We start from the raw sequence: 18,831 nt of genomic DNA, 5'->3' as shown, positions 1-18,831 counted from the left end.
GTTTTGTGAATATATATGTACCTGGGGAGCAGGGGCATAAAGTTCTCTCCAAAAAAGGAAAAGGCCTGATTGAACTTCCTGGATCTCTTCAGTATATTAAGGCGTGGAACATGTTTAGAACAAATGTGCTTCTGCCATAAATAAGCTCAAACTTTTTATCTTGGAAGTGGTATTTTTTTCATCTTCTGATATATTAAATATACATGGGAGAGAACAGTAGTTACACCCTAAGAAGAGAACCTAATTGAAAACAAAATGTCTTTATTCTAAAACCTGAAATGAATTTTATAATCAGTAGCGTTCGTAATCCTTGTGTTTGAGAAAATGAAGGTGAATAATCTTTCCCTTTTTAGATTTATTTCTATACTCTTTCTGATTCTCTCCTACCTTCCCTAAAAAATAAAAAAAGCAAATTCCCAAGAAATCGGCTTTTTTGCGTCTTTAGGGAAAAAATTCTAAATTTTACATCTTACAGATATGAGCATGGATATCTGATGCTTAAAAAATATATATATAAATAAAATCTTGATTGTATTGGCCTCTCTTAGGGACATCCTTGTCCTCTCTTTCTATTTTTCAAAAAGGAGAGATTCTACTACAACAATAGCTATTGGTGTGTAACCTCTGAGAGTTAATGGAAACATCTTTATGTATCTGTTCTCTGTGTCTGTCATTCTGTCTGAGGTGTTTGTGTCTCTTAACTGTACTCTTTGCTTTTGTCTGTCCTTCTCCTACACGGTATCTCCTCTCCCCACAGGACTATGAGAGTAAGCTCCAGGCCTTACAGAAGCAGGTAGAGACACGATCCTTGGCAGCTGAAACAACAGAGGAAGAAGAGGAAGAGGAAGAAGGTGAGTTTGAAACTAAAAGTACTTGGGACATAACCAAGCCTAAAGGAATAGTTGCTATATAATGACTCTTGCAATAGATGGAAAGCTTGCTTTGGAAACCCATGAAACTCATCATAATCTCTAATCCTGTAATTTCCACAATGTAAAGATGTAAAATACCTTTTCATAGAATAGATCGCACATAAGCAGTAGATATGCATCCCCAAATTCAATTGATACACATATTAGTCTAATCACAAGCTTTGATTTCATGGTCTTGAACTGGAAGGAATCTGTATATTCTTGGTTCTAACAGAGTTTGTGTTTTAAACAAAAATACTACTAATGTCTTTGTTTCCTTGTTTTGTTTTTGAGGTTTCTTTTTCCTCCTTGATAGGAATTCTTATAGTGTGTGCTGTGAGATTATAACTCTATTTCTGGACAGTAGATAGAGAGCTTTATTATTCCCATAATACTTTCTTTCCAGCATTTCAGCATTTGGTTTTAATAATTGCTAGTTAATTTAAAATAATAGGAGTAGCATTTGTTTTGTTTTGCCTGTTCTAAATCTTTTAACTTGTTTGGTCATTATGTCTTCAGTGCCAGTGGTGAAATATTGAATCTAGTTATTCTCAATGAATAATAAAAATGCAGGTTTTTGTTTTCAGTTTTCCATTTCCAGAAGAGTTGTTTAGAATTTGATGATGCAGTCAGATACTGCATGTGGTCATTTAGAGAAGAAGCCATGGTGTTTGATTACTCTATTTCTTTGCTCTTTTCAGTGTCCTGGACACGGCATGAATATGAGCTAGCTCAGTGGGCTTTCAGAAAATGGAAATTTCACCAGTTCACTTCACTGAGGGACCAACTCTGGGGAAATGCAGTGTATCTGAAAGAAGCCAATGCAATCAGTGTAGAGTTAAAGAAAAAGGTAAAGCCATGCAGAGTATCTTTTGAATGTTCTGACTCATTGATATTAACTGTGTAATCCTGCTTCAAATACTGAGTTATCTGTAGTCCTTAGTTGCATGCCTCTTGCTTATTGGTTTGAGTTTTAAAGAGTTCAGAAAATGATGAGTCTCTATAATTGAGACTCATGATTGAATGAGTATACCATGCAAATCTGCCTGATATATTCTGCTGTCATTCTCTTCTTTCATGCTTCTTTCAAGCACATGTACATGCACATCTCCCCAGGGGCCTGTCTTTTCCTTTTCACCTTTAACCTAGTGTGGTCATTCATCTTTCCAAGAGAAGAGAAGTAGGTGCTTCTTCACAATCTGTTGCAGTGTGTTGTGCTAAGAAAGGTCTATAGTTTTCTCGATCTCTGGTAGCTTTGAAGATAAGGGCAAGATGTATTCATCTACAAAACAAATTTTTTGTGACATTATGAGACTGAAAAACATGTGACTTAATGAAACTGGATCTGTTCTCAGGGATCAAAGTCAGACTGGTTTCRTACTTTGCTTTAGTTATGTTTCTAGCCCGTGTTTGTAATGTTGCGCTCTCTGACTTCTCTGAACTAAAGCGAGTTTTCTTTTTTGTCATTCAGGTGCAGTTTCAGTTTGTCCTGCTGACAGACACCCTCTACTCACCACTGCCTCCAGAACTTTTGCCCACTGAGATGGAGAAGACCCGGGATAATAGGCCTTTCCCCCGGACAGTGGTAGCTGTGGAAGTCCAGGATCTGAAGAATGGAGCAACGCATTATTGGTCCTTAGAAAAACTCAAGTATGTAAATGTTATTGTAGAACAAAATTCCTTATATCCGAGGAGCTTCATTGCTATTCTTTCTCCGTGTTTTACTTGTTTTTCTCTCTGTGTCTTCCCAAATGCCAACTCTTCAGACACTGCAGTATGTTATAATACTAGCTTTCTGGATTCTTCAAACAAGTGCATTTGTTCTCCAACATCTCACCTAGCTTCCACATAACCTTATTAATGTGGACTTAGGTTTTTTTTTTCTTTAATCTCATGYGGCACATCACAGCTCATCTCTCTGCATTAATATTTTTCAAGTTCCTTTCATTAGGAAGACTTTTTTCCATTTGACTTTATATAACCTAGCGCTATAGGGCACAATTTAAAATATAATGCTTAAATAAAGAGAATTCTGCTTCTACTGAAACTGCCCAAATTCTGACTGTCTGTAATTTGAAATAGTTGAAATAGTGTGTGTGTGTGTGTGTGTGTGTGTGTGTGTATAAAAGGAATCGCTTTGCTTTTGAGTGAAAATGCTAATGTTTCTGGAGTGGAATGCAAAAACTCCCTAAAATTACTCATCAACATCACCTGTTGATGGGGGAGTAGGGAGTAAGCCAAAAATGTGCCAAAATAAGATGTGAAGGAGGAATTTTTTAGAAGCTTAAACTTAATCTGAGATTTACGTACTCTTCTGCAGTGATCTTGCCTCAGCGTGTTGTGGGCTTAGCCTACAAAATTTTTCCCGGAATTGCTAGCATGTCAGAGAATTAGTACAGTACAGTGTTCAGGCTCCTCTGTTCTTTATTCTCCCTTTCTTCTGTGTACTTTTCAACAAAGTTTTATTCTCTCCCTGAATTCATCTCCCTTATTTGGTAGATGTGATTTCAGTGTGTGTATCTTTGTTTTCTCAGTTTTTTCGCTCTGCATTAATTTTTGTCCATCCTGCTTTCTTCTATGCAGACAGAGGTTGGAGCTGATGCGTGAGATGTATGACAGAGCTGGGGAAATGACATCAAATACACAGGATGAGAGTGAAAGCACAATGACTGGCAGTGACCCTTTTTATGATAGATTTCATTGGTTCAAGCTTGTTGGAAGGTATGCAATGATAATTTCAGCTCCTAGTACAGTGATAACTCTTGTCAGTTCTTGGATGGGCTCTTGCTTTGAATATGATTGCAAACTGTATAGCCACTAGAGAGAGTTGTGTGTGTTGTCTTTCAGGGATTTTTGTTAGACTTAACCTATAGTGAAAAGGATAAAATGCTCTTCAGAACCTTGCCAGTACTGGTGTAACCTTGTAGAATCTGATTCCACTGGACCCTTAATAAATTCTAAGTTTATTTTTAAAAAAGGTGCCTAGCTAAGTTCTATCTAAAGTCACTGGAAGAGAGCTGTGAGACTATGAAGAGTACTGGAAACTCTGAGGGGAAAAGTGGCCTAGGGCCTTATTTGTGTACGTGATTCAAACAGTTTGGTCATATCCTTTGGAAATACTGAATGTCTGATGGGATTCTTTAATATTTTCTGATGTCAGCTGCATCTTTACAATTTTTTCATTTACAAAAAAGCTATGTGTTGGAAATAAGTATTATAGTTCTGTTGAATGGATGTGCTGTCAACATTTGTATGATCAGCCATGTTCGTATTCATTTTTTATTTGCTTTCTGCTCAGTTCAAGGACACCTCATACCTGACTTTCTTAGCAATCCCTTTCCTTACGTTTCATTCCAGTCCAGATGGTTTGAAGCCTTTGCTTGTTGTTCAGATGGGCTCTGTGCTGATGGCAACAGCTGCCTGTTGAATGAAGCATTCTTCTTTCCCCTCACTGTGTTAATCGGTATTCCGTTAACTGATATCTAGCTCCCCCATTTTCCATGGCTGCGTCAATGAGCGTCTTGCTGATCGCACACCCTCCCCCACTTTCTCTACGGCTGACTCCGACATCACTGAACTGGCTGATGAACAGCAGGATGAGATGGAGGACTTTGATGATGAGGCCTTTGTGGATGATACTGGCTCCGACGCTGGAACTGAGGAGGGATCGGACCTCTTCAATGATGGGCACGACCCGTTTTACGACCGGTCCCCTTGGTTCATTTTAGTGGGAAGGTTGGTGAGGTTATTGTGAGAAAGGCCAAAAGGGACCAGCTCTTGCTGTAGGCTGCAATGGCTTTGCCTTGTTTTGCACAGAATATCTATTAAGCCAATCAATAATAGTCATTATGCATAAATTGGAATTGCCAGAGATTGAGTGTAGTTTAATGTTAAATTTCAAGTTCTATTGTCAGCAAATTTGATGGTCTAAGTTGAGAGCTAGTTGAGAGCATAATCTTTAGATTGGACAGTATGAGTGAATATATTTCAGATATATATCCATGAGTGAATATTTCTTAGATAACTGTCACATAGAATGAATGTCTTTTTGCTTGTGTATAGTAGTATTTAAGCCTTATTTATATGAATGCCCTACTTGGCCATTGCAAGATCCCTAAGTAGTATCATAGTACATAATTTTCTTCTCTGAAAGAGAATCTCACAATATAGCATTAATTCTTCAAGTCCAGCCCAATAAATCCGCTTTTGGAAAACTCATCTACCATCCTCTGTGTCTGATGAGAAAAGATAGCAGGGGGCGGAAGAAGAATGGCCCTTTCTGGATGAGGAAAAGTGTTCTTTGAGATGATTTGGCTCCTCAGATTATGTATGACTCTCAGTACTATTTATTATGTAGAGAAAGATCATCATCATTAAAATTCATTGGCTGTTGGTGTTTATCAGTGCTTACCCCATATGCTATGTTGGTCAGATTTTTGAAAGAAGTTTGCCTTATATATTTAAGAGTATTACCTATTTTACCAATCTAGATATGATTAAGGCACTATCTGACCTCAGTCTGTGGTGTAGATAGGACAGCAAGTTGCATTATAAGACTATGAAGCAGCAGTGGAAAGTACCACATTCTTTCTCAAACAGCTAGGAACATGTAACCAATGACAAGAAACTGAAATAATGTATATAGCTCCCCTCTGTTCCTCTTCCTCTCTCCAAATGCGCTTTTTTCTTGGTTCATCCCCCAATAAGCCAGTCTACTTGTTAAACCAGCAAGGCAGGTGATCACCAAACGTGTCACATGAAAGAGAGGAATGAGACTTCATGGCTGGTGGAAGGGAGGAACAAATAACAAGGGATCAGAGCTAGACTTATGCTTTCCAAGACTGTAAGAGGAAAGATTTCATGATCAGGAAAGTGGGGTCATTTTGCAGTTTCATCAAACGCAGGAAACTTGGTTGTCTTATTTGTAGAAAGGGGACGGTTTGCCCTTTTGGAAATGGGTGGGGGAAAAGCTGTTAGGTTTGTTCAGCTGTATTGTCTAACCTCGCTCTTTGTCTATAGAGGACCTATTTACAAGTTGTGATTGGACTTGGAACTTCCTCAATCTAGTCTTTAAAAAAAAAATTATAATTACTAAAGATGCAAGGAACTAGAGTAGTCCTCTCTGATCTCTGAGGCTTTGTGCCCTTATATGCAATGTCTGATAATGTGTTTTTTAAATTTCAGTTCTTTCGGGTTAAGCCATCTTAACTGACTTGGTAGTGGTTGTCAGCTGGTTGTAGCATATGTGCACTAACTGTAATGGCTAGAACTGCTTTCTTGTAACAGTGCTGGCATAGTCAGTGTTTTTTGCTATTGTGCGTGTTCTTTCAGAGTGGGGCCTTCAGTACTTGGGAAAAAAATGAACTATTCATCTTCATTTCACAGTTCCATTACCCAGATTCTTCAGGAAGTACTACATGGCTGGAGCAAATGTGGTGTTTAAAGAAAACAGTTGTGCTTCCTAGCAATTACATAACTTGCTTCCTGTATTGATATATTAGAAAGAATACTGAACTCTGTCTCTATACATAGACTTACAAGGTTGCAGCAGTAAAACTAGCCTGAAACCATGTAAACTGCATGTACTAAGGAACTCAACTTGGGTTGTAGGTTGTATTGATGAATGAAACTGAGTGTATGGTTTGTATTCTCTCTGAATGGCAGCTGAATCACTTTGTCCTATTTGTAGGTGAAGTTCAATCTGTTTTTCTTTTGTGCTGATTCTGGCAGCAGATTGCTGTTAGTGTTGTTTATCACCGTCAAGTACAAACAATTTTCATTGCTCAATATCTCCCAGCATGAGAATTCTACTTTTGAACAGTGTGACTTAGAGTTATCAGAGGATGTGTCCATCTAGACAGATATTGCCTTGAGCACAAGGCAACACTAGTTCAATTCATAATAAAACCAAAACTCCTTAATATTTTTAATTAACTGTGTGCTGCTTTATATGGTGTGGAATGTGTGGAACAGAAATATATTTTTTTTCTGTCATCAGCAATGATGAGTCAGGTCATGAAGGAGAGGAGGAGGAGAGATTGATCATATAGCTATCCAATTCCTTGGGCATCACAGTATTATTTTCCCATACTTTGGCTGCCTTTTATTTGAACTATAATTAAGGAAAAAAAGAAAAAGAGCTGGTCCCTTTAGCCATCTCTTCTGGCATGCTGGGATGTCTTTAAGTCTGATTCTGTTTAATGGTGTGACATATCAAGCATTTGCTGTTTTTTAAGGGAGGTGGGAGAGGGTTATGAGTTTTTTTTTTTAATCTTGAATTGATGTGTTCATTTAAAAAAATACTTGTCATCGTTCTGAGTTCTATTGTTTTTGTTTTGATTAAAAAAAAATTGTTTGTTAAATTTCATTTCTAGTTTTGTTGTGAGTATGCCATTTTACCTCACCAATCTTTCTGCTAATACAGCTCCCCCTCTTTCAGTCTGCTGGGCTAAGGTGCAGGGGAACACTTATATATGGGGTGTTTGGGAAGTGGAACAATCTTCCCAGATGTGGGGAAGAGGAGGAGGATAACCTTAATCTTTCATCCACTCCTAACTTGATACTGTCTTATGATGAAGCAGGTGGAACGGCACTGGAAGGCAGTATTGCTGCATAAAACATCTCTTTTCTCTGTACAGCAAATGTGCTATTGCTCTCCATTCTACAGAAGCTATCCAACATTTCTTCATCAAACAGGAAGCTTAAGACTTCTTGCATTATGTGCTTTTCTTTCTCTAAGTTAAAATGATTGCAGTGAGTTGGGTAACTGGGTGGAAGGAACTGAAGGAAGATATGAAATATTTTTCTTTGGGATTGTCATTTTACTGAGGTGATCAGATTGCAATTGCTAATAAAGCTGAATGCTTTTTGCTCTCATATGTTGGATAGCAACTTCAGAACTTTAGCCATGCACATATAAATACATTTTCCATTTAGTTAATGTTTTTTCTTTCTAGTAGTTTGTCTTTGGAGGAGGAAGGCTTCTGTAATGACTGCCTGTATTAGTTAGTGAAACTGTCTTTTATTGCATACATACTGATACAAGGCTATTTAGATCCCTTTCTGTTGGGAAAAATGTCTGTTTTTCCCTGGCCTAAGATGTGGTCTTTGACCTGCATGCTTTTTTCCTGATGAACATATAACTGCATACCTTCCTGAACTCCATCCCTGGTCCAGTCCAAGTGAATGGTTCCAGTTTGTTAGTGGAGGGAGTTGATTTCTGGTATGGTGGGGTTCTTTTTCAAATGAACACCACCTGAAATTTCAAAGCTGAAAATTAAAACCAACCAACAAACAAAAGCACCCTTCCTATTTTGTTACTTTAAATTTAATGTCTTCTCCCTTACTCTGATTTTACCAGTGTTTACCTCACTTTGGAGCAGACTGAAAAGGAATTAGATCCTAATCTTAGACCAGTGTTAAGTTGCTGTTGTTTTTTGTTGTTGTATGGTTTTGTTCATATTTTATTTTATTTTTATAGCTTTATTAATCGTTCTCTTCTCTATTGCGTTTTGTCACCACTTTGTTTTTTAGTAGAATTATTTTCATCTCTTTGGTTCACAGTTGACACCTGTTTGACTCCCTTGTCATTTCAAGATAATTCATTCATGTGGGAACAGGCATGCGAACCCGAGGAGGAACTTACTTTTTCTAACTTTGGTTCTTGGCTATTTGTTGCAAGGAATTGAGTCCAGATCAATCTTGTTGTGTTCACTGTACAAGTTGTACAGCACCAGACAGAGGCAGTGAACTTTTATCTCTCTCTGCCCTGTTTTGTCGTGCAGGACTTACCCTATGAATATTTAATAATAAAAGTTATAAATTTGAGGAATTAAGTATACTTAATGATAAAGACCAATAAAAGAATTGTGAGGAGCAAATCCAGTTAAACAGATGACCAATATTTCTGTAGAATTTAATTTGCATAAATTCATAAAAATTACATACCTTATTGGTTAGTCGCTCTTCATTTAGTGACTGGTAAAACTATTGGTTAGACTTCTGTGCATCTTAGCATTCTTATGAATTCTGAAACAACTCATGTAAATCAAGCCTTCCATTTTTTCCCCTTGTCAAGAATATCCCTGACCTGACTTGTTAGGCTTCCGTGCATTTAAAGCTCTGTTCAAGCTAATTGCACTGAAGTGTGGTATTTTAAGAACTTTTACAACTCATTGCAGAAATTCAAAATAACTTCATAACATTAGCCTAATTTATAACTGAAATATACATATACAATAAAACTTGTTAACTTTCTATTCCAAAATAGCCCCTACATATAACTATATACAATTTTAAAAGTATATGGCAGGATCTTCTGGCACTGGCCTTAAATGCTACTTTTTCCTGTTGTAAATGGTAATTTCTCAATAATTGTTCTAGAATAGTGTTTTTTTTTTTAATAAGTAAATGTAGTACTTATAAAAAATATTTAGTTGTAAAGACTATTGTAATTTTATCCATATGCTCAGTGAATCTTCCAAGAAATCTAAAGGATGGCTTATGGTTCATTGGGGATTTTTGATTACTCTGTGTACAGTGTTATCAAATGGATATGGAGGAGAGAAAATATTCAGTCAAAAATCTGTTTTGAAGAGTGTTTTTTATATGTTCAGTAAAATATTTGAGGCTGTGTGAACACAGATCAATTCCCTTGTGATTTGTCACTTCAAACTATGCTGATAGGATGGAAAACTTTAATAATACCTTACACTCAATAGATCCTTAATAGACTTCTACCATCTTGTTAACAACTCTGTTTACAACTGTAGTGCATCTAAAATTATCTTTTATAAAGCCATCATCTTAAATGTCTTCATATGCTTTATAACTCACTAATATAGACCCTGTGTCTCCAATGTACCCTGGTTTAGTGTTTTGTGTCTTCCTTAGTCAGCCTTGACGCTGCTGAAGAGCCCTGTGTGGGCAACATGAGCACAGTGCAGGTCTAACAGATGAAGTAAAGTAGCCTGAAGACTTGTGTGTCCCATTAACCAATGAAATACTGCAGTCTGGTTTTGCAGATGATGGCCTAATGCTCTTTTTGTTTTCTTTTTTTCCTATTATCAGAGCATTTGTATACCTGAGCAATCTACTGTACCCAGTGCCTCTTATTCACAGAGTAGCTGTTGTTAGTGAGAAGGGAGAAGTACGAGGATTTCTGCGGGTAGCGGTGCAAGCTATAGCAGGTGAGATACCCAGTGACCTTTATATTGCAGCTCTCTGGTGTGCCATGAATAGCTGCAGCTTTAAAAACAGCAACAACAGCAACAAAACTTCAAACATCCTCTCTTCCCTCAAATATGAATAATTTTAATGTTGCAAAGTCCCAGAACACTTGTTTTTCCTTATTAAGTTGCTTTTGAAAGTCTTTTTCGTTGGTGTAAAGCCTGTGGGCCAAATGTGGATAAATCTTGACAATAGTCAGAGACTTTGAAAATTACAGTATTGACCACTGAAGTTTGTACCTGGCAGCTAAGGCACCACTGCTTTTTAAGATGGTGGAAGGGCAAACTGATATCAGTAAATCTTAAAAACTAAAAACAAAGCAAAGATCCTCTTTGTAGCACACAGTATATGCAAGTTTGGTAGTTTGGGTGACTTGCAGAAAAGTTAAATCTACCGAATGTTTGTTCTTTTCAAACCACCCTTCCAAGTAATGCACAGAATGGGTTCCACCATTCACTGATCGAATGGCATGTGAAGAAATCCCTGAACTGACAGTTTTCAGCACAGTGTAAAGAAAAATCAGCATCAGTTTTCCATTCCATTGACTGACTGAAATATGGAGAGATTTAGAAGCTACTTCACATGCTCTTTAATCACCAAGAACTATCAACTTTGCAGGAGAGCAGGGTAGATATATGGGAATGACAACTGCTTCATCCGGTTTCGAAGTGCCACTGTATGTGTGTCAGAGCCTAGCTCTCTACTGTGCTAGTCAGCTGCTAACATTTTGTCCTTTTCCACTCTGGAGTGAACTGGTTGAATTTTACTCTTGGTGGTCTCATCCATCCTGGTGAAAGCACAGATACTTCCCATAATTTGTCTACCCTTTCTAGCAGTGGCTAGCTGCCAACATTTCTTTACTGTTTAGGTAGGGTAACCCTGGAAGTTTCACTCTCCATGGGAATGTATAATGAAATCCCAGACTCTGAGGACTCTGTAAGAATCACTCTGGCAGGGACTAACACAGAAAATGAAACAAAATCTATTTTCAATACATACAAAAGTTTTATTTCTAGTCCGGTTTGCTCTACTTGGCATTGAAATCCAATAAATGGATCATGTGAAAGAAAAAACTATGGCTGTTAGAAATTGATCTGGGGGGCATCTCTTGAAAAAGGTCTGTGACTTTATTTGGCCCCTATGTGAAATTTCAAAAGGCCTTCTGAATCCTGGGACTTCTCCGACAAGCATGCATTTACTGTGAGAGAATGGCTGGCAGTTAACCAGGCCTCCTTATTGGTACCCTCCACAAAGAGGGAGAGGATGAATGGACGGATCATACAGATGGAAGAGCCTTGCAAGCTTACAGCATGCACTAGCAGAGCTGTGCTACTGTGGCTGCTTAGTTTATGGCTAGAGAATTTTAGATGACAGTTTAAATCGGTGTCAGTAGACGTTCCCATGTGGGTCACTGTATTGTGGTGTATTAACTCACCTCAGCTGTAACATTCAGAAACAAGTAAATAATCAAAATGAGTACTGAAGTTGCTTTGCACTCAAAATTTGCTGAAGTATATTCATGATGAAACTTCATAGCTTGTCTCTTTTTTCACACCCAAAGGTTTATGGTGGATAGTTTTCTGCCAAGATTTTTCCAGTGCTTGTTCCAATCTGCTATTGAATGACTGGAATCAGGCCCCCTTGATTTTTAGGGAGTGGTCTCCATTCTAGTCAAAACTGCTAGTTAGGTAGCTCTGAGGGCTTTTCCTCTCCTCCCTGTAAACTTTTTTTTTTTTTTTTTTTAGCTGATGAGGAAGCCCCAGATTATGGATCTGGTATTCGACAGTCTGGCACAGCTAAAATTTCATTTGACAATGAATATTTTAATAAGGTAAGAAATATTAAATTTGAATTAGGTTTCTTTGAGAGGAGTAGTTTGTGTTTCTAAATAAAGAATAAGTAATGTGAGGTGGGAAGAAGACAAGAAAACCAGAAACTGCAGGAGTCTGTCTCATGCAACATTGCTTAATTTTTCAGAGTGATTTTTCTTCAGTTGCAATGACTCGGTCTGGACTGTCATTGGAGGAATTAAGAATTGTGGAAGGGCAGGGTCAGAATTCAGAGGTCATCACTCCTCCAGAGGAGATCAACAGAATGAATGACGTAGGTAAGAAAGATGTAGTGGGAAAATTTAAAGGAAATTTGGATGCTTTGTCAGTTTTAGAAAGGGGTTTTGAGTGTCTTTCAAGAATATTATATGGAGGGAGAGATGTTACCTATGGGTTAGATATGATAAATGCCAGAGTTCCTTTTTATGAAGAACTAGGCAGCAAGACTGTTCCCAGACACCTGGAGTTTTTGATCGTCAAAAAATAATATGGGCTCAAAAAGAATAGGTATGTGTGATAGGGCTAACCTGTTGCCTGAGGAATATAAAAATCCACAGTGATTTCATATGGGCTGTTTGTGTCTCTTTAAGACCTAAAGTCAGCCGCTTTGCTGGATGGGAAGATGACTATGGAAGGATTCACTGAGGAAATTGGTGATCATTTGAAATTGGGTAGTGTGTTTACCTTCCGTGTGACAGTGCTACAAGCCAGCGGCATCCTTCCTGAATATGCCGATATTTTCTGCCAGTTCAAGTAAGAATTTGTCCTTGTTTTCGTTAGGCAGTGGATGGTTTAATGGGAGAGCAAATAATAGTGAGAAATGGAGGATCTGACTGAGAGCTTTTCAAATCATTATGATAGTGTAGTACAGCAGAGGAAAAACACCTTGTCAGTCACTGGAATTCCTGTTATGAACAGTACCTGCTTTGTTAACATGGTGTTTAGGAATGAAGTTTTGCAGAAAGGAATTAAGAATCAGAGTGGATTCTTCTAGTGACTGTAGTTATAGATATCTTAAGCTTTTGTTTGTAAAGGCTTTTAATGTTGAAAATTCAGTATTAGATTATGCATATGCCCAGCTGGAATAAAAGCTATATGATTGTTGGGTGAATCAGTAGCTCTCAAGTGATGGTGTTGTTCTGCTTAGCTTCTTAAGAAATAGAATGAAAACTGATAGTAATAAAGGTATGAAACAAGTACAGAAATTGTGGTGCCAAAGACCAGGATATTTCTAGTTTTAGGCCATCACTCATCTCCATGCAGAGCTGCCAGCAGAATAAATAAATAAAAGGGTTTTCTTTGTCATGTGCACAGCAATTTCCACTAAACTGTCTTTTTTTTTTTTTTAAAGCTTTTTACATCGACATGATGAAGCTTTCTCAACTGAACCTCTCAAAAACAATGGTCGAGGGACTCCCCTTGGGTTTTACCATGTTCAGAACGTAAGTAAAACTTTAGATGTATAGTAGATGATTGTTTTATCATTGGGGAGTTGTATCTATCCTTCCTATGAACATCATGAGAAGTGTGTAGGAAAGAGGGAAGGGCTTATGAAGAATAGAGAATAGGAGGAAGGATCAGATGGGTGATGTAACCCCCAACAGAGAACAAAATAATGTTTCGTGTGGAAGATTTAACTCTTCTGTTCCATCTCTACTTCCTGCTTTTGAATTCCTTGTTTCCATTCCACTACTTAGGATGCTCAATGAAAGCAGCCTAGTGTTTAGAAAGTAAAATTTATATGTGAACAGCAGTTCTGAGGGTCTCAAGTGAACTGAAAATATCTACCTTTATCAGTTACGTGATCTTTTTGTTACAGGTAGCTTCTCCTAGTTCAAATGCCTGTCTTGAGGCTTTCATTTTCTCCTTCAGTAGAGAATAGAATTAATATCTAAAATAAAAAGGAATGCAATTGCTTTTACTGTGAGTTGCTCTAGACAGTGTGGAAAATGTAGACCCCTGAACTCCATGTTTTTAAAGTTTCCTTTTCATTTGTCTCATTTTGTTGCCTTACTTTGCCTAATAGATTGCTGTGGAAGTGACGGAATCGTTTGTGGAGTACATCAAAACGAAGCCTATTGTGTTTGAAGTTTTTGGGCATTATCAGCAGCATCCTCTCCACCTGCAAGGACAGGATCTCAACAGGTATGGTTCACTGTTCTGGCATAAAGGCTGTTTGTGATCAGGCTCAGATCAGCTCTGCAGTTCAGGCAGTACTTTTTCATCTTCCCGAAATTATATAGCCACATTCTCACAGGCAGAATTCCTAACTGGTGTAAGCCTGCTGCTAGAGGTCTGTTTAGCCAGTATAGCGTGTTTCATTAATGGACGATGGGATTGTTTTACCATCTTAAACATGAAAAGCTGCTTTGTTAATACAGCTGCATCCACTTTACGAACACTGTGGTGGTAAAATATTGTACACAGGACCTTAGCAGTGATCCCAGTGTGTTCTGTGTAAGTCCTAATGCTCTGCAAGAAGCAATGCTCTCTTAAGGCAAGCGGCCTGTGGCTAGCATGGCAGTAGGATAACAAAGCAAAGAGAACAGATTGGGGGAAAACAAAAGGCTCTCAATGTGTAATATCTTGTGTAAGTACTGCCACCGAGGTGGTTGAGCATTTGAATTTTTGGAATCGGGGAAAGGACCCCTAGTCTGCTTATTCATGTCTTAAAGGAAGAGTGTGTTTTCTGGATTACTGGATCTGATTAGCCCTCTTACTGAAGGCAGCAGTTGCRAAGAGGAAGCATATGCTAGTTTTAAGAGGATATGTCAGCTGGGGCTTGTTCCTTTTTGTTAGGCTATTTTTGGGAACTGCCTGTTACCCACTTAAGTTTTCAGTGCAGAATGAGATAGAACAATTGGAAACTATAAATAAATCTTTCTTTCATTGACAGCTATGATTAATTAAATTAGAATAGAAGGAGGATTTAAGTTAATCCAAGAAGTATTCTGAGTCCTGGGATAAATTTCCATGTAATGTTGAATACATTTGATTCTCTGTGCTTCTTTTTCTGAGAGGTGATATTTACTCGTATTCATGGAATTGCGAGGCTCTTTTTTGAGACAGAAATAGGTGGGAAGCACCTACTGGGGGTGTGTGTGTGTCTACACACACACACACACATATATATATATGTGTGTGTGTGTGTGTCTACACACACACACACATATATATGTGTGTGTGTGTGTATATATTTTTATGTTTAGCTACCTATATACTGGTAAATGTTTTCATTTCTCTACAGTCCTCCACAGCCATCCCGAAGATTCTTTCCTCCCCCCATGCCACTCTCAAAGCCAGGTGAGAAAGATTCCTTAATTCTGTACATCATACTTTATATGTCTGTTTGTCACTGAAAATGAAGATTGTAGAATATTCCTAAGCTATACAGGAAACTAAGAAATGAAATGGAGTGAGCATTGCAAAAAGGCATTGGATACATTTTTGCTGGCTATCTTTTTTGGTGTGTTCTGTTCAACCTCCTCTGGCAGCTGGTGCTTCTTGGGACATTAAAGGGTAGAATTACATTCCTGAGGTGTTGACCATATTCCAAGAGATCTGACTATGACTCTTCTTTATGTGCTTACTGAGCACTTGACTGGAAATTGTCATATTCATTAACCATTCCATCTTTTTGCTCTCTAACATTCTTGTTTACTGAGACAGTCTTGTTGAAATGATCATTGCTTTTYTTTACCTAATTTTAACAATGCATGCTGAACTCTTTTGGTATTTTTTCTTCCCATTTCATCTTCTATTTCCTCCTTTTCTTGCTTCCTCTCACCTGCATGTTTCTACCATCCCTTTTCTTTTTTTTTTTCTTTTGTGTTCCATTCCCTTTGCAGACCATGAGAGAAAAATTGAATTGATTAGGTATCTTATGTCTGGCTATGTAAACGTGCATGTGCTGAACACACTATCTGAGCATGCCAACGTGCTTGCGTCCTCTGCTGTGGCTGCTTTCCAGGATGGGGCTGACCAGCTACCACCTTTTCTCTTTCTGCCTGTTCCCAGCTGTCAGAGTGAGCGGGCTCCTAAACGAGATGGTTAGTAGCCAAATTTAATCTATAGTAGATGCAGAAGTATTTCCAAAACTTGCTTAGAAATTCCTTTTTCCTTATTGTTATCTTGTAGTGTTCTTGGGACTAGAAACTGCCATGGTGGCAGTCACTGAAGGATAAATCTGAAGAAGTTTTATAGGGTGGTTCTAGAGAAAAATGGATAGGGAGCCTTTAGATTCCAGTGTATTCTAGGTATCACAGATTTTCTGTGACACTATTTTCTTGTCTTCTGTAAATAGTTTGGAGATATTAGGATGAGAGATGCTACATATGAAAAAACAGCCAGGTACAGAGGAAACATTCTGCTATGTTCTATATAAGTTTCCCTTTTGCTCATCCTTTTTGCTGTCTAACTTGGTATGTGCTGTGCCTCGAAGGTGTATTCTGTAAAAGAGCCACACTGGGCCAGAATTGGGCCAGAACAAGTCCATGAGAACTTCTAGAACAGGCTTTCATGTTTAATTAAATGTCTTTCTGTGGTTTTTCTCTTCTGGCCCTTTTGAGTTTCTCTGCTTAGCAGTAAACTTGTGTGACGTGTGTTTGATGTTCCTCTTACTACCAACAGCACTGAGTCCAGCTGTTGTGAGCTCATGGACAGTGTGTGCATGGCTGCAGGTGTTGCTTTGGTAATATGATGGATATAAGAGGGTGATTAGTTAATGAGTGGGAAAAATGAATGATGGCACTGAAGTTTGCTACTAAGCATGATGGTGTAGTGCTGTAAATGACTAATTCTTGTAAAGTTTTTCCCTTTGAGGTGGCTATTCTTTTACCCAGAAAAGAAATAGTTTGTGGGGTTTTTTTGTTTTTTTGTTTTGTTTTGTTTTTGTTTTGTTTTTTTGTGGGTTTTTTTGGTTGGGGTTTTTTTTTGGTAAGACTGTCTAATCTCACAGGCACACCTAAGAACTTTTTCTAACTCGGGACCTATGAAGCTCTTTCAGTGCATGGGAATTTAAGTCATGCTAGAAGCTGAAGGATGCACAGAGGCATGAAGATAGGAGGACCTAAACAACACTTTAGCAGGGAAGAATGGGCCTTTAGAGGTTAGAAGGGAGCACAGTTATTTGACTTAAAAGCAATGAAAGCAGTATGGGGCAGTAGAAAAAATGAGAAAACAGTTGCAGACTAAAACAAAACAAAAAAACCCAACTGATTAGGGTATTTTGGGAACTAAGCTCTTAAAATGTTCCCATTTACAAAAATGGAAAAAGAAGCAAAGAAGAGAAATCAAGAAATAGTAGTTAAAAGCTGTGGTGTAAGTATGTGTGAAGGAATATCAGCTTATTTCTAGAGTTTGTTATCCCATTATTAATAGTTTTTCAGGGTAGTTTGTCCTTAACATTTGTATGAAAGGATTTAGAGGATCTGGTCAGTAGTAATTATTAATACCAAAATGTAAAGAGCCCAGGAATGTATTTTGCCAGGATTACTTTTCTGGAATAAGACCTATTCATCCTTTTTTATGTACACATCCTCATACCTAAACTGGTCTTCACTTCATGTAACAAAATAGTAATCTCCTGTGCCAAAGTTTTAAGTTCTTGKTTTTTTTTTCTTTTGGTGGGAAGGGAGTGTGCTTTCTGGATAAATAATGTTGCAGATGAACAGACCTAAATGGTTCCAAAACAGAAACCATTAAGCCATAAAGTAGTTGGTCATCACCCAGTGTTTTTTATGGATCTACAGAGGCCGCATATTTTTACAAGTGTTTTTTGGTACACTTTTATTTCATTATTTAACTTTTAAACTCTAATAACCCTTTTTCATACCAACACTTTGAGGAATAGTGCTGTAAGCAGCCTCATTTTCATGGAACAAGATGTCTTAATAAGAGCAAGGTCATTTCACCCTCTACAGATGGTGCAAAATATTTCTCTTTGCTGTGTTACCTAACGATTTCCTTTCAGTGTTGTCTGATTTTTATGAACAGTTGAGTGGTGAGTGAGGTGGCAGAAAAACCTTTTCTGTTTCTCTTTTTTGTATAGGTGCTGAATAGTCCATTGGTTTGTTTACATCTCCATTTGTAAAGTTAATTGGTCCTTCATGGTTTACTGTAAAACTCCTAGGTTTCATCAGCAAGTCTGATCTAATTGGTGGTGTTGGCATTTTAAGACCAATTGTCTTTACCATGGGATCTGCATAAGCAGTTACAGCACACATAGGATCACTGAAATGACTTAGGTTTCTCTGAGCCCTAGAGTAATTTTACTTGTGTTCAGTCTTTGTAAATCATTCTTTTTCTTTTTTTTTTTTTTTTTAAGTGCCAGCTACAAAGCTAAATACAATGAGCAAACCTAACTTGGGCCAGAGTGTGAGCAAATATGACCTCCTTGTCTGGTTTGAGATCAGCGAACTGGAGCCAACGGGGGAGTAAGTCTAGTGTTAATCCTTCACATTTTAAGGGCAGTGGTTTATGGAGTTGGAGCTTTTACCTATTATTCTGTTCACATGAGGCTGATGTTTAGCAATCATCAACTGATGGTGGCCTGGCTTATTTTAGAGTGGTCTCTGACTAGTTTGTAAATTCTGCTGGTGTTTATTGTCTCCTTTAGAAAGGACTGAAAAAAGACAGAAAATGTTCTTTCACACTTGAAGTAATCTCTTCATTTTGAGAGCCCATGCACACTAACTGAGCAGGGGCTGGGAAAATTTATCCTATGTTTAGACAATAAGTTTAAATTCTTGGGATAATTAGAGAGTTTATGCTTCAGAAGTCACTCTAGCAGGCCTTACGTGTTCACCTCTGCTACACAGAAGGCTTTCCCGTGACAATTCTTTAGGTGCTGTATTGAGAAGTGA

At 37.9% G+C, this 18,831-nt stretch overlaps 1 protein-coding gene across 8 annotated transcripts in view; it reads left to right on the top strand.

Annotated features, from left to right (window-relative positions):
• The window catches only part of KIF1B (kinesin family member 1B), a 98,406-nt gene that overhangs the window by 60,505 nt on the left and 19,070 nt on the right, over positions 1 to 18,831 (top strand). For 6 of the 8 annotated variants that reach the window (XM_026073970.1, XM_026073969.1, XM_026073968.1 and 3 more), the window contains 13 exons: positions 758 to 851; positions 1,613 to 1,761; positions 2,383 to 2,561; positions 3,495 to 3,632; positions 4,398 to 4,646; positions 9,981 to 10,099; positions 11,885 to 11,970; positions 12,117 to 12,246; positions 12,559 to 12,721; positions 13,320 to 13,410; positions 13,995 to 14,113; positions 15,216 to 15,271; positions 18,294 to 18,402. In XM_026073970.1, coding sequence (XP_025929755.1) covers positions 758 to 851; positions 1,613 to 1,761; positions 2,383 to 2,561; positions 3,495 to 3,632; positions 4,398 to 4,646; positions 9,981 to 10,099; positions 11,885 to 11,970; positions 12,117 to 12,246; positions 12,559 to 12,721; positions 13,320 to 13,410; positions 13,995 to 14,113; positions 15,216 to 15,271; positions 18,294 to 18,402 — 1,682 coding nt within the window. The remainder of the gene's footprint in view (positions 1 to 757; positions 852 to 1,612; positions 1,762 to 2,382; positions 2,562 to 3,494; positions 3,633 to 4,397; positions 4,647 to 9,980; positions 10,100 to 11,884; positions 11,971 to 12,116; positions 12,247 to 12,558; positions 12,722 to 13,319; positions 13,411 to 13,994; positions 14,114 to 15,215; positions 15,272 to 18,293; positions 18,403 to 18,831) is intronic. The other 2 variants (XM_026073972.1, XM_026073973.1) reach the window with 1 other exon arrangement.

Source organism: Apteryx rowi, unplaced genomic scaffold (assembly GCF_003343035.1).
Source record: "Apteryx rowi isolate R43461 unplaced genomic scaffold, aptRow1 scaffold_38, whole genome shotgun sequence".
In the NCBI taxonomy this organism is placed as follows: Eukaryota; Metazoa; Chordata; class Aves; order Apterygiformes; family Apterygidae; genus Apteryx; species Apteryx rowi.
This window is presented reverse-complemented; position numbering and strand designations above follow the sequence as displayed.